The sequence below is a fragment of the Thunnus thynnus genome, chromosome 15, assembly GCF_963924715.1.
Source record: "Thunnus thynnus chromosome 15, fThuThy2.1, whole genome shotgun sequence".
Classification (NCBI taxonomy): Eukaryota; Metazoa; Chordata; class Actinopteri; order Scombriformes; family Scombridae; genus Thunnus; species Thunnus thynnus.
This window is the reverse complement of record NC_089531.1, coordinates 10,675,465-10,696,784: the sequence shown is the minus strand read 5'-3', so window position 1 is coordinate 10,696,784 and position 21,320 is coordinate 10,675,465. Positions and strand designations below refer to the sequence as shown.

Genomic DNA, 21,320 nt, shown 5'->3' with positions numbered 1-21,320 from the left:
GTGTTATGAATATTTTTTATTTAGACACCCACATGTCAGACATAACCTTAAACTTAAATTTTAGTTTCTCTCCCCACTCACTGTTGTTGACCGTGTGCAATCCACGCTGCCCTGCACACTCAACCTTAAGTGTTTATCTTTTCATGAAGTGATGAGACAAAATGTATTGCTCATTCCAAAGTTACCATAGGAACCTTGATCATGCTTTTGTGGGCTTGCTGTCAGGTCAGTGTCACTACCACAAACACTTGTGGCTTATCTTTCTTTGTATTGATGTCTTGCTCAACATCTTGCTGTTACTGGCAACTCATGTTCGGTACGTTCTGTGGCATGGCCTCTTCTTCTTTTCAGTAAATATGATAAAACTTTCTTAGTTCTTTTGTAAATGAGATGAAAAACAGCTTAATCACAGGATGTATGAGAGATGCATCTGTGAGTTGATGCTGTGATTCTCTCAGTTTAGACTTGTGAACGTTGGAGTATATCACCCAGTAGTACATAGCAGAAGTGGAACATAGCAAAGCACCAGTTGGCCATATTTGCATAGTATTTGCAACAGTTCCATTATCTTTGCAGACAAATGTATTAACCCAATTTCATTGTGCTTTAAATGACAGAGATATAATGATTTTTTAGCTATGCATGGCTTTATGGATGGAAATACTGGTCTGTCGGTTGGTCCACCACTTTGGTCCAGCTTGAAATATCTTAACTATTGGATGGATTGAATCTATCCCCTGAAGATGAATCTTTGGTGATCTCACCTTTCATTTAGTGTCATCATCAGGTCAACATTTCATCACTAAGTTCCTGCTAATCTAATGACTTTCCCATAGCCTCAACTGTCCTTTGCCTTCAGTGCTAATTAGCAACTGTTAGCATGCTAACATGCTCAACTAAGATGGTGAACATGGTAAACATTATACCTGCATGCTAACATCAGTTGTTGACATTTATCTCAAAGCCTTGTTGTATATGCATTCTCACAGAGCGAAGTACAGAGTGGCTGTGAACTTCGTGTTAGAACTTGACACTTCTATTAGATTAGATCAGACTAAACTACCATCATATACCTAAAAAAGATCTTGAGTCATACGTGAACTTTGATTCACACACACAAACGGACAAACAACTGATGGTGTCTGTTTCGTTTCATTTCTTCACATTCAGTGTCTGACATGCAGGTACATGCTGCCAGTCATAAACATACTGTTCATCACATTGCCCCTGGTCTACTGTAATGAAAGACCCTCATGTGAGTCAACATATTTCTCAGTTTGGGAAATAAATGAGTACTACAACCTGCTGAACCTGCAGGGACTTTTTATCTTCTATTGAATGGCAAAACCTGCCATTCCAGTGATAATATAATCTGATGTACTGATGAACTTTTAGTATATGCAGTCTGAAAAGCTGAACAAAAAAGACAGTTGTACCATGCAGCAGTGGTGGAAGAAGATACATTACTTAATTCAAATACCTCAAACTTAAAAGTATTGGAGTAAATGTACCAACAGCAGTTGCTTCCCGCTACTGCCATTACACTTTTAGTAAAGTGGCATGAAAAGATACGAAAATAAATATGCTGTCGTAACTTCTGCAGATGTAATCTACAGTATATTTCCTGTAATGTACAACTGCAGCAAGTGTCAACAGATGTTGGTTTATTAGCTAGTGCATGGTAGCTAATTTGTGATTCATAATGCTCGCATAATCTTTCCATGCTGTTCAATTGTAAGGGGGTGTTTATCTCAATCTGCTACCTAGTGAACTAATGAGACTGTACCAGCCTTAAACCCTAATTATTGTTCCCTACAGCACATGCAATTAATATCTAGCAGTCCATAGAAACATGGGATATTGGGGGGCCACAGTGGGTCGGGAGAGTGGGAGGTGGTTTTATGGGGAGGGGATAGAGAAGGACAAGGGGTAAGAAAAGGAGTGATGTAAGGGTGTAGCAAAGTCTGCACGCTTTTGGCTTGTGGTCAACAGGTGGGCCCATGTGCTACCGCCCCCCTCCCCAATCTCACAGACCACCAGATAGAGAAAGACTTTAGCCAAGATCTGTCTGGCAGACAGAGAAGGGGATTTCAGCACCAAATCCAGCGGATCAATAAAAATGTCTGCTAATTAGGCTGTCCAGAAAAAGGAGGGGGTGGGGGTGGGGGGGGGGGCAGGATGAGAGTGAGACAGATAGAGGAGAAGAGGAGGACAGAAAAGAAAACATCAAGAGCAGTCAGTGCTGATTCAGAAGTCTGGACAGATAAGGAAAATCCCCAGACAGGCGTGTCTAGGTGTGGAAATCAGGTGAAACACTTGGTGACACCTTGCTCTTCAGGTCAATCCAATGTAGTCATGCCAGGGATCAGGCTTGGCCTCCCTCCATCACTCTCTTCCCCAGTCATAGGCAAGCTCCCGTGCTACAGCGATCAGTTTCTCTGACCCCAATCCTTCCTCTTCCTCCTTCCACCTTTTCTTTGCCCTCCTCCTTTTCCCTGCCCCTCCTCCTTCCTTCCTCTGGACATCACCACTTTGACCTAAATCTCCTCATTTAATCTTCTTCTTCTTCTCGTCTTTTGAATAACAACCAACCCCCTAATTGTCTTAATCTCACTGGTCTTTTATTGTCCCCGGGGCTTCATGTGTACTGCAGAACAAAAACATCTACCACAGATCAATACTTGGCATCAGGCCACAACTACCAGGACGGTCTTTATCGATTATCACTAATTTAAGGTTGAGTTGCGCTGCTTATGAATTTAATTAAAGAGGGTGGGGGGTGTCTGTTTTAAAAGAAATACAAAATATAATCTTTGTTGTTTGTTATTTCAGTGAGAGCAGCTGAGAAAACTTAGAATATGGAAAAAATATGGAAAAATTGTAACTGTGAAATTCATAACTCAAATCACAGTGTTATGAATCAGAGAGCTAAATGTATTAAAGAGATGAATGGCAGTACCACTTGAGGTGAAGCTTAATGCATTTCACAGTTTTGTATTATGAGAAAAATATCAACATTTTTGGCATCTGTGGATTAAATCACACACGAAAGCAGCAGCTCAAGACAGCAGTTGTAAACACTGTCTTCAAATCTCCCCACAGCCTCTTTTTTTATGCTCTCAAAATAAAACAAATCTGTACATTGTCAATTTCTCAAATGAGAAGCTTATGGAATAGCACTCTCAGTTATATTACAATACAGCTTTGGGCCTTGAGCCAAAGATATTAGCTTCAGAGCAGTAGTAAGCTCAGGATCAAGCTGAGGTTAGGAGATGATTTGTGTATGATTTTGAAATGACAACCCGGGACTATAATCAAAATATTCAGAACAATAACGGATTATCTGTTTCAGTGGCTGCACTCTGCACCATCTGTTGAGGAGCGGGACATATGAGTAAATAATGTTGTTCACTTGTGTGTGCATATGTGTTTATATGTGTGTTTACGTGCAGGCGCATTTCCATTTGCGTTATACAGATGTTTGTATTTGTTGCACTGCAATTTCAAGATGTAATGACGGAATATGAGATACATCCCCTTATCTTCATCCCCTCATACATTTTCTTCTCAATCTCAGGCAAATCCTTATTTTCATTTTGGCATTATGTATATTTTTATCTTTTTCTCTTTCTTTCCTACTCATTCACACACCTTTATTCACACACTGTTGTCATTGTATGCTCTTTTTTTTTCTCCTCTCACAATATCAACAGCTCAGCCCCTCCCTCCTCCTCTCCGCTGTCCCTCTCTCTCAGTGGGTGAGTCTGGAGGGGCATGGCTGTCAGATGACACTGTCTGACTCTGCTCTGCTGTAATCTGACATGGCTAATCTAATCTATCTGTCTTCACAGATTGGCAAACTACCTGGGTCTCTCCAGCCAATTAGGGCCCATCTGCACAGCACGCCATGCAGGCCAGGCCAAAGCCAGCCACCGTAGGGGCCCAGCCAACCAGTCGGGCCTCTGCAAAGCTCAGCGATGGCTCAGGCTGTCTGAGGCCCCACATATTTGCTTCCATAACAGCCCATCTGCCTGTAGCTTGGCCTGGTCCACTTTCATCCCCAACGGCCCCAAAGATTAGGGATCCTCCGCAGACTTTGTTGCCAATTAAAGCACTTGTTGCTATATAGTTGTTAGGTAATCACCAGAGCCATTATTCATCACGAGGTTACGTGGGCTACTTTGACGATAAATGTCTATTTATTTTATTGCAATGCAATTCAGAGATGTTTGCTTTTCCACAAAGTAAGAAACATAACATTTGATAATATGCTGAATTTGTTTTAGCAATTGTAGTGTTAGATTTAGCACAGAAAACAGTAATAAGGCATAAAGGTTTATATGAACCTACTCAGAAGGTCATGAATAAGGAAAAAAGTTTCATCTCACAGCAGCAATATGACTGTAATTCATCATCATATAAATTAGGTGTGGCTATTATTAGTGTTGTAAATAAACCTCTTTTCCTGCTGTCAGCATTTTAAACAGCACTATCAGATGATGATCTATCCACCCTGTGTGTCATTATGTTTTTTATGATTTTTATGACAAGGGCTAAATCTTCTTAGCTGTCTTTTTTATGTAGTGATGTGCTCTAACCATTTTTAATGTTTTTCTTTCTTACTTATAATAGAAATTATAATGTTTTTTTTATCAGTGTGTAGACTATAGAAATGATGTTCTAATTCATTCTAATTCATATTATATACATACATACATACATATATATATACATACATACATACATATATATATATATATATATACACATACACACACACACACACACACACACACACACACACGCACACACACACATACATACATACATACATACATATGTATGTATGTGTATATATATATATATAACCACTAAGACAGAGAGGTAAATACACTGTAACAGGGTCAGGGGCCTTTAACAGCTTATTTTCTCATCAAGTCTCACTTAATCACCTTAGCTAAATTAGTTTGAAATTAGCCCTCTTTCTAACTCCCTGTCTTCTGTCTTTCCCCTCCTTTCCTCCCCCTTTTCTCCCCAGTCGTTTTCACAGCTTTGTGGATTAGACAGATTACACGTCTGGAACTCTGTTTTTCTTCTTTTTCTCTCTCTGTCTCAGTCCTTCCATCCTGAGGGGTGTTAATCCACGATGCGCACTGTTTCAACATATCGTGTTACCTTCAAACCAGTTCCTGCTAAATTCATAACAAAACAAACAAATGTTGGTAGAATGATGTCAGTTTATGCATCATTAACCAGTTATTGCGTCACAACTTTCTATAAAAGCACCATGTTAAGGGAAGCACAACTGTGCAAATACTGAACCCTTTATCAAGATTAAGGATGATTTTTAATGGCGTAACACTGAATGTGGCAAACTCATTCATAGAAGTTGTTTCAATTAAATAAGATAGATTTATCTTCAAATGCAGATGTCTTACGTCTTTGGTTTGGCCATGACAGGAAAAAATCCATTATGCTTGTACTTGTGCTCTTGAATGTGCCTGTGTTTTACTGCCAAAGACATAATACAGATGTTGTCATTGACACACTGTAGGACTCTTTACATCAATAGTCACAAAAAAATGCTAAATGTTCACAGGACTCAGCTTTTCACATGTGAGTATTTGCTGCATTTCTAGCTGTTTGACCGTTGTACAGTTAATTAAACATCTCTGGGTTTTGTATATCTGTTTGTGTCTCATTTTGTCCTAATATTTTGTGAGATTAACCTAATCATCTACTAATGACAATAATGGTCGCTGCCCTAGAAAGGATTTAAGTAGCCTGTAATTCCATGCAGCTGTTTTCTGATGAATGAAATCCACAATAATTCTAATGCATCTTATTTTTATCCAAACAGACTTTTAGCAACGTGACTCAGTGCACGTGCCATATCTCCACAAGTGATGCAGCTCTTAGTATCAATGCACAACCTCCTCTTGCTTATGCTCTGTGAGGTCTGGATGCCTACATGTGCTGGTGTGCCCATGCAAACAAACCCATCCTTCTTTTCTTTTTCTTTGTTAGCTTCTTTTTGGTGTCAAGTTCAATGCTAAAAAAAATTACTTTAATTAGACTACAGCGGCTATCAAAAAGGGCTCAAGAGGCATTTTGCTGTGTGACTCAACACTGTGGCCCAGTGGTAGGCAAACAGTGGCCTTCCTGCAAAAATGTTTGGCCCCCTGATGGCCGCTGAAGTTTTGACTTTCATAGCTTATGTCACAAATCCACTGTAGACAACAAAATAAACACATGGCTCATGTAAGTGAATATAACCGTGCTGTTTGAACGGTGCATGCTGCTAAAATTAAGTCTAATTAATACCAGAAATTAAATTTTAATGAGTGTATTCTAACACTTTTTTAATTCCACAACTTCAGCACTGTTGGACCAGAGCAGATATGTTTTTCACACACACAAATAGGTGGCAGTTGAACATAATTTGTTTGTTAATTTCTTTTAAGACAACAACAACAGAACTTATAATCAACCATAAATTAAGCAGGCTGCTGTTTATTGTGTGCGAATAACCAATAAAGTACATCTCTAGTCTCCTCGTGTAACACAGAGCATATGTCCACAAGTCATTTTTAGCCAAATGAGTATTAAATAACTTGTAACTTACTAATGTGAAACATGAAATCTGACCTCAGATGCAATCCAAAACAGTATAAATCTATTTTACTCTTAAATGAATTAAAAGAAATGAATCAAACATATAGGCCTGCGTTTCCTCTGCACTGAAAAATCCTGAATAACCTTGCTGTAGCCTATTTTCATTAGGCTGTCATGTAAATGTACATTTTTTTTAAGAGAAATAAAATTTCAGTATTTCATTTTTTGGGGGAAAAACATGTGGATGTTGCGTCATGAAACTTAGTATCTAGGCCATCAGCTATCTTGTGGTATGTTTTCAACCTGAAACGCGCACAAGCACATAGACGCACGTGTGCTCTGAGCGTCTGTCGACCATGACACGTCATTTCCTGTACGAGGCGCAGCCGAAGGCGGCTTGTACGAGTGTGTGTGCGTGTGTGAGGAAAAAATGCTTTCACTTTCATTTCAAGGCTCCACTGATTGCGTTAAGACGCTACATTTAGAAGAACAAAAAAAAAGATAAAACAAACAAACAAACAAACAAACTAGCAACAGTAAGACGACTCGGTGACACAGAAGAACACATTTAGGAAACTCCGCCATGGCGTTTAAGTATCCGGCTGCGCGCAGAGATGAGAGTAAGGTCAGTGACAAAGTCCAGCCGTCTCTTTTTCTGTCTGCTTGACTTCTCTGTTAGCTGTGCAGCGAGCACACCGCAAGCAGGGAAAGCGAGACCAGGAAGAGAAAGACAAGTCATGTGGGTGGAGGGTGAAAGAAACACAAATGGCGAATGATTGAAGATACAAAAACAAAACTTTTAATAGCGACGGAAAAAGTCACGCGGCGTCAGCTAACGCTCGAGAGGGAGAAAGAAAGTAAACACGTGGCTGTTTGTTGTTTGTCATTCACTTCAGTAATGTAAGTAACACCATCATCCCATGAAACAGCAGCCCAGTTAAACTACACCCATAATGGCCACTATTTTCTGCTGAGACTGTCAGAGCTCCACTAAGGTGTGTCCTCCATTTAACATCCGTTTAGGCCTATGACCACTCATGTGTGCAATAATACACCTCTCTAATATCAAAATGAAGTGAGAAATATATTGAATTATTCTCCCAGCATAAGTTTGCACACATTCAAGTGATCAGCTTTCTGCAGTGGTGGAAGAAGTATTCAGATTCTTTACTTAAAAGTACTAATACAGCAATGTAAAAATACTCCATTACAATTCATGCATGAAAAATCCTTCTTTAGTAAAAGTACATAAGTATTAACAGCAAAATGTACTTATAGTATTGCATTAAAAGTAGTGATTTGGGCCCTCTGACTGATAAATATGACATCATTGGATTATTAATAGTGAAGCATCAGTGTGTGAGCAGCATGTTACTGTTGTGGCTGCTTTAGGTGGAGCAAGTGTGAACTACTTTATATACAGTTATCTGGTTTAGTCCAGTGTTCCCAACCTAGGGGTGGGGCCCCTCCAAAGGGTCACCAGATTAATCTGAGGGGTCGTGAGATGATTAATGGGAGAGGAAAGAATGAACGTTTTTGGATTTTTTTCTCTAATCTTTGCTTTTTGGTGAAATATTGGATCATTTGAACATCCATTGAAATTAAACCATATGAGAAATTTAGAGGGAAAAATCACTATTCAATTGAGCTTTTAACAACTCATAGACATCTGAAATGTGACCTCGACTACACACTGCTTTTTGTAAGACTGACATGTAGTGGGGAGGAAGTATTACGTAGCATAAAATGGAAATATTCAAGTGAAGTACAAGTACCTCAAAATTGTACCTAAGTACAGTACTTGAGTAGATGTAATACTTAGTTACGATCCACCACTGGTTTTCTGTAAATTTGATCTCACAGTGTGATGGTTTAAAGGCTGTTTCAAAGCCTTCACCACACTTCCAGGAATAGGTTTCTGGTGGATAAACGTTAAATCTATTTTTATCTTAATTGATGGCTGCAACTAACTGTGGTTTCAGCACTGATTTAGCTGCAGATTATTTAGTAAATTAATTTATTAAATGTTTATTCTGTAAAATGTCAGAAAATAGAGGAAAAATTCCCAATTCACAATTTCCCAAAGCCCAAGCTCACTTATTTAAATTGCTTGTTTTATCTGATTAATAGTCCAAAAGCCACAGACATTCAATTTACATTCATGTAAGATTAAGAAAACATCATAGAAGACCAAGCAAACCATTAACACATTTTAGAAGCTGGATCCAGTGAATGTGTTTAATTTTTTGCTCAAAATGAATTAAAGATAACTGATTAATTTTCTATCTATTGACTGACTGACCAATCAACTAATAATTTTAGCTTCAATGTAATGACTCAATTATTTATATTATCCCCCTAAAACAGTAAAAGTTGATTGTAAAGAGTATCAGAATCAGCCTTGCCAACCCACCATATGTACTTTGTTTCGTTATTGTAGGGTGTAAACTGATTTAAAAACCTCACCTTCCCAGAAAAAATACCAAGGACATGACTTTCACGTCTTCAGTGGTATCTATAGCCCTGAGTGTACGTCTTAATTATACTTGAAACTTGCTCCCTTGAACTGTATAAAATTCTGCAGTGTCTGCAATTAACGCACCGGTATCAAAATTTTAATGAGTAACCTTTCTAGGCAACATAAGGAAACATATAGAAGTATTTTACAGCAGGGACAGATAGGCATTGCCTGATGGTGCAAGTGATGCACCTGGCTGGTGCATCATTTGCAGTTTTAAGGAAATAAAATGACAAAGGGAAATTACAAAATGTCACGTATGGGAGAGATATACTGGCAATGACGAACTCACGCTCACACATACTGTAAAAATGGCAGTGCATGTACATATCACATCTCAGCAGATGCAATGAATGGATTAAAGCAGATGAGGCCCAGATGTCTGCTTGATAAAAAGTTAAAAATGCACTTTTTCATGACTAATTTTAAAGACCAAAAATCTAGTTCATCTGATGAATAACATCATTCAGCCATCATTTTGCTTACTGGTTCACATGCATGCTTTGTAAACTGAATGACAAGATCAGATAAAATATTATAAACATATACCAAATATCAAAATTAGGTAAACATTTTTACAATATTAGCTTTGAATCTAGCTAACATACATTTATTAAAATAATTGATGTTATCCACTCATTTATCTGTGTAACAGCTATTTTTCCAGAGGTGTAGCATAATTCTAGTTGCTCTGTAAAAATGGCGTTCTGTCCGAAGCAGACAACATGTAGGTGAATTTCTAAACTTCTCTTTCATTATATCCAGACATTGAGAGAAATTGTATGTAAATATAGGCCTTTTTCAGGTTCCAACTTTTCTAACACAAGTCATTATTAGCCAATATCTGAGTACAATTTATGCCGAGTTTTCTGTAATCTTAAAATATGATGTGGAGCTAACGTGTTTGACAACTTGATTACCAGATTTATGTGATGTGAGATGTCAGTAGTGCTCGCCAAGTGTTCCACTCCAACCTGTGTGAAGACATCAATACGAAGCGAAACACTTCCCCCCACGCTTTTCACGGTTGCAGATTGATCATGTGTAACACCCTGCAGTCTCATCTTGGAGGTGGTGTGATGTGGGAGACAAGATTCTTACTTTCAAGAATCACAACATGTTTGAGCAGTTGCAACAAAGGGCTTGTTCAGCAGATGCACCGTCATGGCACACAAGTTCAGATCCAAACTCGTCTGTACTGTAACTGTCGGTCTTTTTTCTCATACCGATTTTTCTTTGAGCACCATGTCCGCACTAATGCAGAATGTGTACGGCAACAGACAATAGCTGAAGGGAAGATGATGGAACTGAAAACGTGGTTTACTACGTTGTCGGCCTCTAAAGCCCTTTGATACATTGTAAATACTTACGTGGTACTGGGCTGTACAAATAAAACTGACTTGACTCTCCTCAAACGTCAAACACCGATGCTTGTATTTCGTGACGTGATACCTACCCACAATGTCTTAGGAAACAGGACGTCCATTCTTAGAGATGGACATGCTCCAACAGCAGTTTTCAAGACAATTTAGAACGCGTAGGTGAAGGACTGGGAACATGTCCACTGACTTCATGAGAACTGAATGTAGGAGTATGAGTTATAGCTTTCTGCCTCTGGATATTTGTTCTGCTGTCTCTGTCTCGACAGAGACAGAAAGGTAAAAATACATCAGAGGAAAGGTGCTTTATAGTGGTATTGTCATGAAACAATGCCAAACTATGGTTAAATTCTCAGGAATAATCCTGCAGTGCTTTACAGGAAATTTGGCATAATTTAAATGTACTTAGAGTGCAGAACCAGTCAAAGGTTTGGACACACCTTCCTATTCTTGGATGAGAAAGCGTGTCCAAACTTTTGTCTGATACTGTATTCATTCGTAAGTACACAAATTTGTCTCTTACACCACAACTCACCAGCAATGTTGGCAGTTGGCTGCACTTTGATATCTAAATGGAAAATGTGGTTGGCTCTATAAAATATAAATATATATATAAAAAGACTACTAACCTAATGTGATACATCTAAGCATAAGAAGGTGTTAACACAACTTTTTAGGTTAATTGAAAACTAAAGGGAAATGATCTCTCATTGAGATTACTGGAAACTAGAACATTGACCAGGTGCCTCCCATGAACACAATGGACACAGTGTGTGTGTGTGTGGTGAGTGAATGGGCAACAAATTCAGTCTGTCCGCTGTTGCAAGGTCGGTCTTTCAAAATTTTAAACACATTTGACAGTCACAAGTACAGATGCTTGTCAGTTCTACTGAAAATTGTTTTTGGAAGGAAGTTCAAACCATAGCATTGCACAAGAGACTCCCTTCTGTCAAGAAAATCAAGTTTGAATGCCAAAGATATAACACAGTTGTTGATTGGGTGTGTATGCTGGTGAGTTTGTTCCTGTTTAACTTGAATATCCTTGGAGCAGGTGGATGACTACCATGGAACTAAGATCTGCAATCCCTATGCATGGCTGGAGGACCCTGACAGCAAAGAAACGATGGTATGTGAAGATACGTAACGTGTAGGGGACTTGCGTAGAAAGCCTTTCAGTGCTTTCATGGAAAAATCTACAAATGTTGACCCTCTTCTCCCTTTTTGTTTCTCAGGCCTTCGTTGAGGAGCAGAATAAACTGACCATGCCGTACCTGGAGCAGTGTGCTGTCCGGGCTCAATTCCACCAGCGTCTCACTGAGCTTTATGATTATCCCAAATACAGCTGCCCTTACAAAAGAGGAACGAGGTACCAGCTAAAATCAAAGGGATTGTTACAACAGAAAAACAGCTACACTTAGGAGAAGGACTTGCTTACTGTAACTTTATTTCCTGTTTTTCTTTTCAGGTATTTTTACTTTCACAACAAAGGTCTCCAGAACCAGAGTGTGCTGTATGTGCAGGACTCTCTTGATGAACCCGCCACCGTATTCTTTGACCCCAATAAGCTGTCCGAAGACGGCACCGTGGCACTGAAAAGTGAGCCAAACATCAGTGCATATATATACTGCACATATAGACAAGCAGAGGCATGAAAAATAGAATAATAGTGCTCACTTCCCCCTTTTCTTTGTCCCTCTCTCTGTCCAGTGGGCCGTCTATCAGAGGAGTGTGAATATTTTGCATATGGTTTGAGTAGCAGTGGCTCAGACTGGGTAACAGTGCATTTCATGAAGGCAGATGACCTCACCCCACTGCCTGATGTACTGGAGAGGGTCAAATTCAGCTGCCTGGCCTGGACTCACGACGCGAAGGGTGTCTTCTACAACTGCTACCCACGCCAGGAAGGCAAGACTGACGGTGAGGAAGAGACACCTGTGCACACTAGCATATGATGCATCAGAGAAACAACACCTTTAACCTAAACATTGTACCGTACAATGACTAATATAAATGTAGTCAAGACTTAATCTTTCTGTATTTGGCTAAAGGCACAGAGACCACTTCTAACATCAACCAGAAGCTCTACTTCCACGTCATCGGCACCAAGCAGTCTGAAGACATTCTGGTTGCAGAGTTCCCCGATCATCCCAAGTGGCACAGCTCAGTTACAGTAAGTAAATACTAAACTCGAGTCAATTATTAATTGAGATCATATTCACCAATTTGCAGCTAATTAGAGCTTAATTTAAAGCCATCACTTAAGCACACCTTTTACTGACTGTAGGTGAAAATGTTTAAATTGTGAAATGCAAATTGATGACCTCACTGGTTGGTTTGTCGGATGGTTGGTTAGGATGAGTGTGCTGTGTTTCTCAATAGGAGTGGTGAGAGAAAGTTAAAACTTGTCATAGCAAGTGCTACATTCACATAATCACGAATCTTTCTCTCGCGCCTTTCTTCCTTCGTTTCCCAGATATCAGATGATGGCAGATATGCTGTTTTGTCCATCACTGAAGGCTGTGAGCCTGTCAACCAGCTGTGGTATTGTGACCTTCAGCAGCTCCCCAATGGCATCACAGGTCTGTAGCCTTGTGACAAGCACACAACTCAGATCACATGCTTTCTTGAGAAGTAGGATGACAGGTATAAAATGAAACCAAAGGTCTGTTGTGGCTTTTTTTTGTACTACTCTTAAGTTGATGTAACAGTAAATTGATCTAAGTGAAGCTGTAAACTAAATCCTTTAAAGTCCATAAATACCTTTTTAATATTGACAGCATCAACTTTATATTACTAAGTGCTGCTTTAAATTTTCAGTTGAAAAATAGCAGTAGAATAGCAATAGACATGTATCTTCTCAGATCAAACATGGATTCATTAAAAAACTCATCTGCTTGCAGATTTTAAAGTGGCAAACGAAACTTTCTTTATATATTAATAGCACAAAATAACTGCTGTATCAACAGTGGGTTGTCTGGGTAGTCGATGCCAATGCCAGTGACTCAACGATTATTTCACCAGATGGTGAAGATTTCAAAACTCACATTGAGGTTTTCAGGTCCAAAAAAGGAATTTTTAATGCAAGCTTATTGTGAAATCGTGTCATCGGTTTATACTGGCAACCATATTTCAGGGGAAGGGTTGGGTGGGGTGTTCGGGCCTTGAGTTTCCAGTGTTCAGTGATATTAATAAAAATCACGTGATGCATCTTTTATTTAATCGAGCTGTTTTTCTTTGTTAAGTTTATCTTGTAATTTGATGAATGTCCTCCTCCAGGCCTGCTGCCATGGGTCAAACTCGTGGACAACTTTGACGCCCAGTACTCCTATATCACCAACGAGGGAACTGTATTCACTTTCCACTCCAACTCGGATGCTCCTCGGTACTGTCTCATCAACATAGACATCCAGAAACCAGACAAGCAGCACTGGACAACACTCATACCGCAGCACGACAAGGATGTCCTGGGTGAGACTAAACGGAGATGACAATGGAGTATAGAAGTGAAAGTCAGGTAGTATAGTTCAACTACTACAGTATCAGTTCCCTACAGGAGAAATCTAGTGAGTCTGAGATTTCAGTACTACATCAATGTAAGTGGGTTTGTATAACAGACGTTTGTTGGCATGACAGCCACCGCTTTGTTTCAGCGGTGTATAAAATCCTCAAGGGTTTAGTAATACCTAAAGGGCTTATACAAGGAATCATAGTTCCACAATTTAGCCACTAAAATCTTGCAAAACACTTTTTCGTTGAATTTCTGACCTCATGTTTCGATGACTTTCGGACCACAACAAGTGGGAAGTTCTGTATGCGGTTGAAGATGTTCGTCAGAGGGAACTCTGCTCAAAAAGTGAAACTTGACCCATAAGCACTTTGTCTAACTTTTTTTCTGTTATTAGTCAGTCGAATGATGGAAATTGTAATTATAAAATCAGTCAGCCATACAACAGTGAATGTTGTCATTTCCTCCGCGAAATAAGTACACACACATGCACACACACCAGTACAAATTTAGAGGTGAATAAAATATTTGGATATATTTGCTTTATTTGTGAAAGTTTGTGGTCTTTTGCTTTCTCCATTATTATATTATTATATTATATTTTTCTGTATACATACTATTTTATGTGAGCTTTTAAATTATTATGATAATTTTATATTTTTTTTTAAACTATTTTTTTCTGCTTATTGTTGTGTTTGTATATGTCTTATGTGTTTATAGCGGTACAATACGCATATTGCCATGGTATCAAACACTAACGGTATGCATGCACTTAATAGAAGGAAGTCGAAAGTTACATCCAATAATATCATGTTACTCCCTTGCTTTTGAAGTTTTAATAACTTGTATAATATAATCGAATACTCATGCAGCTGGTTCATTGACTGGCAAGTCAGAGGCTTCATCTTCTAAAGTGTGCCTTGTCTTCTTTTTAATGATGCCATCTTGTGTCAAGCTCTTTAGAGCCTTGTAATAGGTCAGTTATCAGTTCAATAATATGTCCAATATAAATTTTTGTGCCATATCGACTTCAAGTGGGGCCTAATAGTGAAGGTGGTTGGACTGCCAAGTATTGCTTATGAAGTCTGATATAAATTGTACAGTCGGTGATTCATCAGTTACTCTCCATTGTCCTTGTCCAGACACTGATGATGCATGAAGGGGAATACCATATATGGAGTTTTGGTTAATGTGTGTATAATAAACAGTAACTAAGAGATAGCAGCCTCTAGCACCACTGCCATCTGCTGAGCAATAAGGCTGTATTTACAATGCATCACACTTACAGTATATTAGACTGCCCTCTGCAGGCTGTTGATGAGATTTAATAAGGTTTCAGTAAATGGATATAGACTTCTATATACCTCTTTAACTCTTAAATCTACCTGTACACCTCAGTTGAATTAACAAATCAATACAGTCACAATCAATCCATAGTCAATAACTAAGTAACTGCCTTTATGAAAGGATTATGAAATGACTCTTTAATATCAAGATAAAAAGGTAAATTAGCCGTGAAGGAATTAATACTGATAGTAACAGACAGAATTAGGATACAGTTTCTCTTTGTTTTCAATGAAACCAGATTCATGCTATCATGTTTACTTTTTATTGCTTCCTCCTTGTATCCCTCTGCAGGCCTCGTCTCCTGTGTAAACCACCACCACCTGCTGGTCAACTACCTCCATGACGTGAAAGACATTCTGCAGCTGTACGAGCTGTCTACAGGCCAGCTGGTCAGGGACCTGCCGCTGGACGTTGGCACAGTGGCTGGAGTGAGCTGCAAGAAGAAACACTCTGAGTTCTTCTACAAGTTTACCTCCTTCACTACACCAGGTAATGTCTGCCATTAGTAATAACAATGCATCATGCATATTTACTGCCAAGAAACACAACACACAAATGTCTTAATTTACTTAAAGGACAGGTTCACATTTTTTCAAGTCTGTCTTAAAACAGTCAGGTACCCAAATGAACATTAATATAGGTTTTTCTCCTTCATAATGCACTTAGTATGTAAGTGACAGGGGCCTAAATCCACGAGCCTCCCTCTGTAAATATATTTAAAAGTTTATCTGAAGCTAATATGAGGCTTCAGCCATCCAAATTAGTCCAATCAAGTAGATATCTTTCAATGTTACAGTCTTTTTAGTGCCAAAACCTCTCTTTTTGTTACTATACTTCTACCACAGCTCAACAGGCAAACAGAGGGAATTTTATGTGAAAAAGACTGTAAATGTGGCAGATATCCACTTGATATGACTAACTTAGACTGCTGAAGCCTCATATAAGCTTCACATCAACTTTTAAATGACTGTGTGGACACACTGTGGATTTTGGCCTCCCATCATTTACACTGACAGGGTACTTGAAGGGGATATTTTGATAGCCAGTATGAACAGGAGGAATGATTACATGAAGAAAACCTCACCATTTGGACACCTGACTGATGTTTTAAGACAGACTTGAAAAATTGTGAACAGCCCATAGTAATCAATCAGAACTACCACTGAACATGTCCCACATAGAGTTGGCATGACAAAAAATGTTATTTTACTTAAGTTTTAAACACAAAGTAAAGCTGAGGATATTATATTTTTGCAGGTAGTTGGTCATAAACCAAAATATTGGACAAATTCAGGGGGACATGAATGTCTGTACCAAGTTTCATGATCCAATCCTTGTTGAGACATTTCACTGAAACCACAAATGTGAACTTTATGGTGGTGCTAGAGCAAAAGTCAGGGGATCACCAAAGGCACTACTGACTTTTAATACGTTAATATCTTCATACCTAATATGAACAATGAGTTATTAAAGTATCCCCACGCAATCGCAGAAACACACAGTAACCTCTAACCTACATGGCCTTTGTTCTCTGGTACCCAGGTATCATTTACCACTGTGACTTGAGCAAGTCGAACCCAGAACCCAGAGTGTTCAGGGAAGTGGAGGTAAAAGGCATCAAGCAAGAAGACTATCAGACCACCCAGGTAATGTACTGTTTTCTATGTTCTTTACTTATCTGTTAAACTAGACCATACGTCTTCTTGTTAAAACTTCCCCATTCTTCTTTCTTTGTATTTTTTTCTCTCACCTTCCATTTCATATCTTCCTGTTATATTATCACATTTACTGGTTGCAAATTCATAGCGTGATGCAGATTTCCCAGAAACATATGCATTATGATAAAGGAAGTGGTAAATGATATGTGTGAACAGCTCATTTTTTTGACTTGTAGAAAAAACACGAGTGTGAAAGCCATGCCACATAATACAGTTCTTATTATATTTTTAGGTGTTTTATCCCAGTAAAGATGGAACCAAGATCCCCATGTTTTTAGTCCACGCCAAGGGCCTGAAGAAAGACGGGACTCATCCTGTCTTTCTTTATGGATACGGAGGATTTGAGAATTCCATTCAACCATACTACAAGTAGGTACAAGTTCTCTGGTCAAACTCGCTTAACCGTTTTTAACAACTGTCTTCTCTGATATCAGCTGACAAAGACAAGCAGAGACAGATGAAGAGTAATCAAGTACAAACTGGTAGAGGTGTAACTATAAATATCGCTATCAATAGTCCAGGATAGAGTGATATGTACAGGTGCCTGTCAAAGTCATTTACACGGCAGTTTTCTAAAAAAAACTAACAAAGAGGCTGTGTTTGTTCTGTCTATCATCAGATCCTAGCCTTATTATCTCTGCTGCTTTGTGCTGTGACTGTTATATTTTGTATTTTGTGTTAGGTGCTACAATTTCAGGAAACGACACATTTTAAAATGTATTTTGCGCGGTATATCATACAGCTCACATTCATTAGTTGGGTTACATAAGCTCGGGAAGGGAGGTGCTATTTGGAAATAAAATATGAAAGGGAGCTGATTGCTGGTCCTTGCCGCTGTTGTCATCATCAGCCCCTTGGAGCATACTTCAAAACAAAGATTAAAAATATGAGGGTCTACTTTGTGTCTGATTTTTCTGCAAATGAGAGGATGCAGCAGCCGGTATAGGCATCAGTGACGATACTGTTTACTTTCACGTACCCTAAATACCTGACACCTCATAAGACTGGAATGAAGATGTAATCTAAAGGTAGATATATAGAATAGGAATATATTATAAGTGTAATATGAGTGAAATGTTAGTGTGATTTAAAAATAATTGAAAAAATGGTTTGATTGTATTCTAAATATACAGCATTACTACTACTATCACCACTTCTGCAGTTCATTTATTTATGTTTAGATTTTGCTCAGTCGTGAACAAAAAATGTGCTTCAGGTAGATTTTTATGCTGCTAATGATGTTTTTCCCATGTACGTCCATAACCTTGTGTGCACTTACATCCTTTTATTTCTTGCCTCTGTCTTTGTACGGTCAGTGTTGCTTACCTGGTGTATGTGAGACACCTGGGAGGGGTCCTGGCAGTGGCCAACATCAGAGGCGGTGGAGAGTACGGCCTCACCTGGCACAAAGGTACAGACTTATGACGGGTACACACAGAAATACAGGAGATACTGAAGAGTAAATCAGAGACAGACAGACAGTGTTAGTTTGAAAGTATTAAAACATGATGTTCCTTGATGTAATTCCGACTTGTACTGCGTCATGTGTTTTGTAGCCGGTACATTAGGGAACAAGCAGACATGCTTTGATGACTTCCAGTGCGCAGCCGAGTATCTCATCCAGGAAAAGTACACCACAGCCAGCCGCATCGCTATCAATGGAGCCTCTAATGGAGGGCTGTTAGTGGGTAAGTACAGAATCAGCTGTGTGAGCGTCATTACATTATGTGATTATGTATTTACAGAGAAATCTAGTGATAAAGTCAGAGGGAGAAGGCAAGATGAAATGAAAGGGTTTTAAAGGTATATCTAAGGGACGATTATGTAACAGTCCATTACATGTTACGCACAGGAGTTGAAGTTGTCAAGGTGGGGAAGCCATGCTCTTCATTTTTATAGTCAAAATCTGGAGCTTTACCTCCTCTTTCTCCCCAATTTAACAGCTCAGCTCCCACTTTCTTTGCAGTTTCACTCATAAAGCCACTAAAAATACACATATTTATATCTGCTTAAACTGAATTCACCTCAACTTCAAAGCTAAGATACTGAATGCTTTGTATTATAGCTTTGGCATAATTGCTAATGTCAAATTCATCTAACAGTAGTTAGCTGCTTAGCCTCAATTAATTTAGCCATTAAACAGCACATTAAACAGTGCTTAGTCACATCATTTACCAAAGGCTGGCTGCCATATGGCATCGCACAAACCCAACTTGTGCCTTCTTCCCTGCTGCGTAAGTGGCCATTTAGGAGTGATTGTGTCCTACAGTGTGAGGTAAAGGGGACGTATGTGTGTATGTGTGTGTGTATTAGTAAGCAAATTCAATCTATAACACAAATTTGAAATGCACACACACAGCGGCATGCGTGAACCAGCGTCCGGACCTGTACGGCTGTGCTGTGGCAGAGGTGGGGGTGATGGATATGCTGAATTTCCACAAGTACACCATCGGTCATGCCTGGACCACCGACTACGGCTGTTCTGATGACCCAGAGCAGTTTAAGTGGCTCATCAAGTATGGAACACACAGACACAACAAGTCACTTAAATATTACCACGCACAAAAATATGTCACTCAAATCCTGATCGCTAAACCGGTGGAAATATTGAGATCGTTTGACCAATTAAAGTTCTGCTCCAGCCAGTTGATGTTTACATTTAGTGGAATAGGGATCGCTGACACATGAGGGAGTGCGAGCGATAATAGTTTCAATGAACTGTAAGGAAAAAAGCTAAATAGTGTGGTGATTATTTTATAATCCAGCCCATCAGGTTTTAGATAAAAGCCACAACTTTCAGTTCTGTCCTCATCAGAGTTTACAGACGTCATTGCCCGCATGTGTTTATCTTACTTCCCATCCAGATTTCTTACATTTTTCTCAATTTATTTGCCTTTTTATGCTCTGATTGCAGCATAAATTTGCAAGGCAAATAGGTTTTGACGGATGTCTGTTTCTATTTTGATACAGTCACACATGAGAATTTGTCTTCCTGCTGGATTATCAGAGGTTGCCTGGTGGTACATCTCTGATAATAGTCAACCTGTCGTGTGTGTTGTTCTTTGTATTTACTCAACAAAACAATATGTGTTGTTAAGGGGTGTTAATGCCCTGTTGATTTCAGAAATTTCAAGGTCTGTTCTCAGCTTTACACTCACTCACATATGCAAAAGAACTGAATCACACATTAAAGTTCACGAAACGCTCCCATATCCTCTCATCTCCCCGATAAGAGATTCTTCACATTTTTCCTTCCAACCAGTTTTTCTCACCTTCTCTCCCAGGTATTCTCCTCTCCATAATCTGCCTCAGCCACCTTACTCTGGCTCTCCTTACCCTGCCGTCCTGCTTCTGACGGCAGATCACGATGACCGCGTGGTTCCGCTCCACACACTGAAGTACTGCGCTGCCTTGCAGCACGGGGTGGGCAGCAGTCCCGTGCAGCGTCAGCCCCTGATGGTCAGGGTGGACACCCGTAGCGGGCATGGTGCAGGGAAACCCACTGCAAAGGCCATCTTGGAGGACACGCACATTTATTCCTTCATCGCTGAGACTCTCGGGCTCAGCTGGAAAGAGTGAGGAGAATGTGACAGGGAGAGTGAGGTGATGGAAATTCACAATAAGCGAGGTTTTTAAGGGATTATGCTGACTTTTTACATAATTTCTTTTGTTTGTTTTGATATTTTTTTAAGAAGGCATAGCTGTATAACTAGGAGGAAATGAAGGGGAAATTATGGGGCTAGAAGTTAGAAAAGGGAAGAGTAAGATTAGAGGAACAAATGTAGCAGTTACCATTGACGGTTATAGAAAGATGCAACAAAATTAAAATCTTTAGAAAAAGTGCCAAAAGTGACAAAAATCAAAAATACTTATAATAATTCTCTTAACTCTAGATTAACATAACCAATCAATTGCAAAGAAGGATTTTAGACATTTTTTTTTGAACATTTACTGTAAATTTGGATTTGAATATGAATGGTGGATTAATGCATTTTCAATAAAATGTCTATTTGGATTACTATTTCTTTCGATCTACTTCATAAGACATAAGAAAATCTAAATATTACACTTAATAAATGATGGTATATGAATTGTTCACCAGTGCTGGAAGAAGTATGCAGTAAATAGGTAAAAGTAGCAATATCACAGGGTAAAAATAATATATAATAATATGAGTCTTTTATTATTATATATATATATTAAATTATTGGAATATTGTTCCTGAAACATAAACATGT

The 21,320-nt window shown here is 39.0% G+C and overlaps 1 protein-coding gene across 1 annotated transcript; it reads left to right on the top strand.

The window, feature by feature from the left end:
* The first annotated feature begins 6,982 nt into the window (after window positions 1-6,982).
* Window positions 6,983-21,103, top strand: LOC137198657 (prolyl endopeptidase-like). Its single transcript, XM_067612529.1, has 15 exons — window positions 6,983-7,240; window positions 11,564-11,638; window positions 11,745-11,878; window positions 11,978-12,108; window positions 12,220-12,429; window positions 12,561-12,682; window positions 12,986-13,091; window positions 13,789-13,980; window positions 15,656-15,853; window positions 16,907-17,010; window positions 17,315-17,451; window positions 18,399-18,493; window positions 18,639-18,770; window positions 19,442-19,598; window positions 20,367-21,103. Exons 1-15 carry the CDS (start codon window positions 7,199-7,201, stop codon window positions 20,659-20,661), a joined length of 2,130 nt encoding a protein of 709 aa, XP_067468630.1. The 5' UTR covers window positions 6,983-7,198; the 3' UTR covers window positions 20,662-21,103.
* Window positions 21,104-21,320: the final 217 nt, after the last annotated feature.

Excerpts from the sequence above, each read along its gene's own strand:
- LOC137198657 (XM_067612529.1), top strand. The coding sequence starts at position 7,199 with ATGGCGTTTAAGTATCCGGCTGCGCGCAGAGATGAGAGTAAG. Across the intron at positions 11,879-11,977 it reads CCTTACAAAAGAGGAACGAG|GTATTTTTACTTTCACAACA; the intron begins GTACCAGCTAAA and ends TTTTCTTTTCAG. Across the intron at positions 13,092-13,788 it reads GCTCCCCAATGGCATCACAG|GCCTGCTGCCATGGGTCAAA; the intron begins GTCTGTAGCCTT and ends GTCCTCCTCCAG.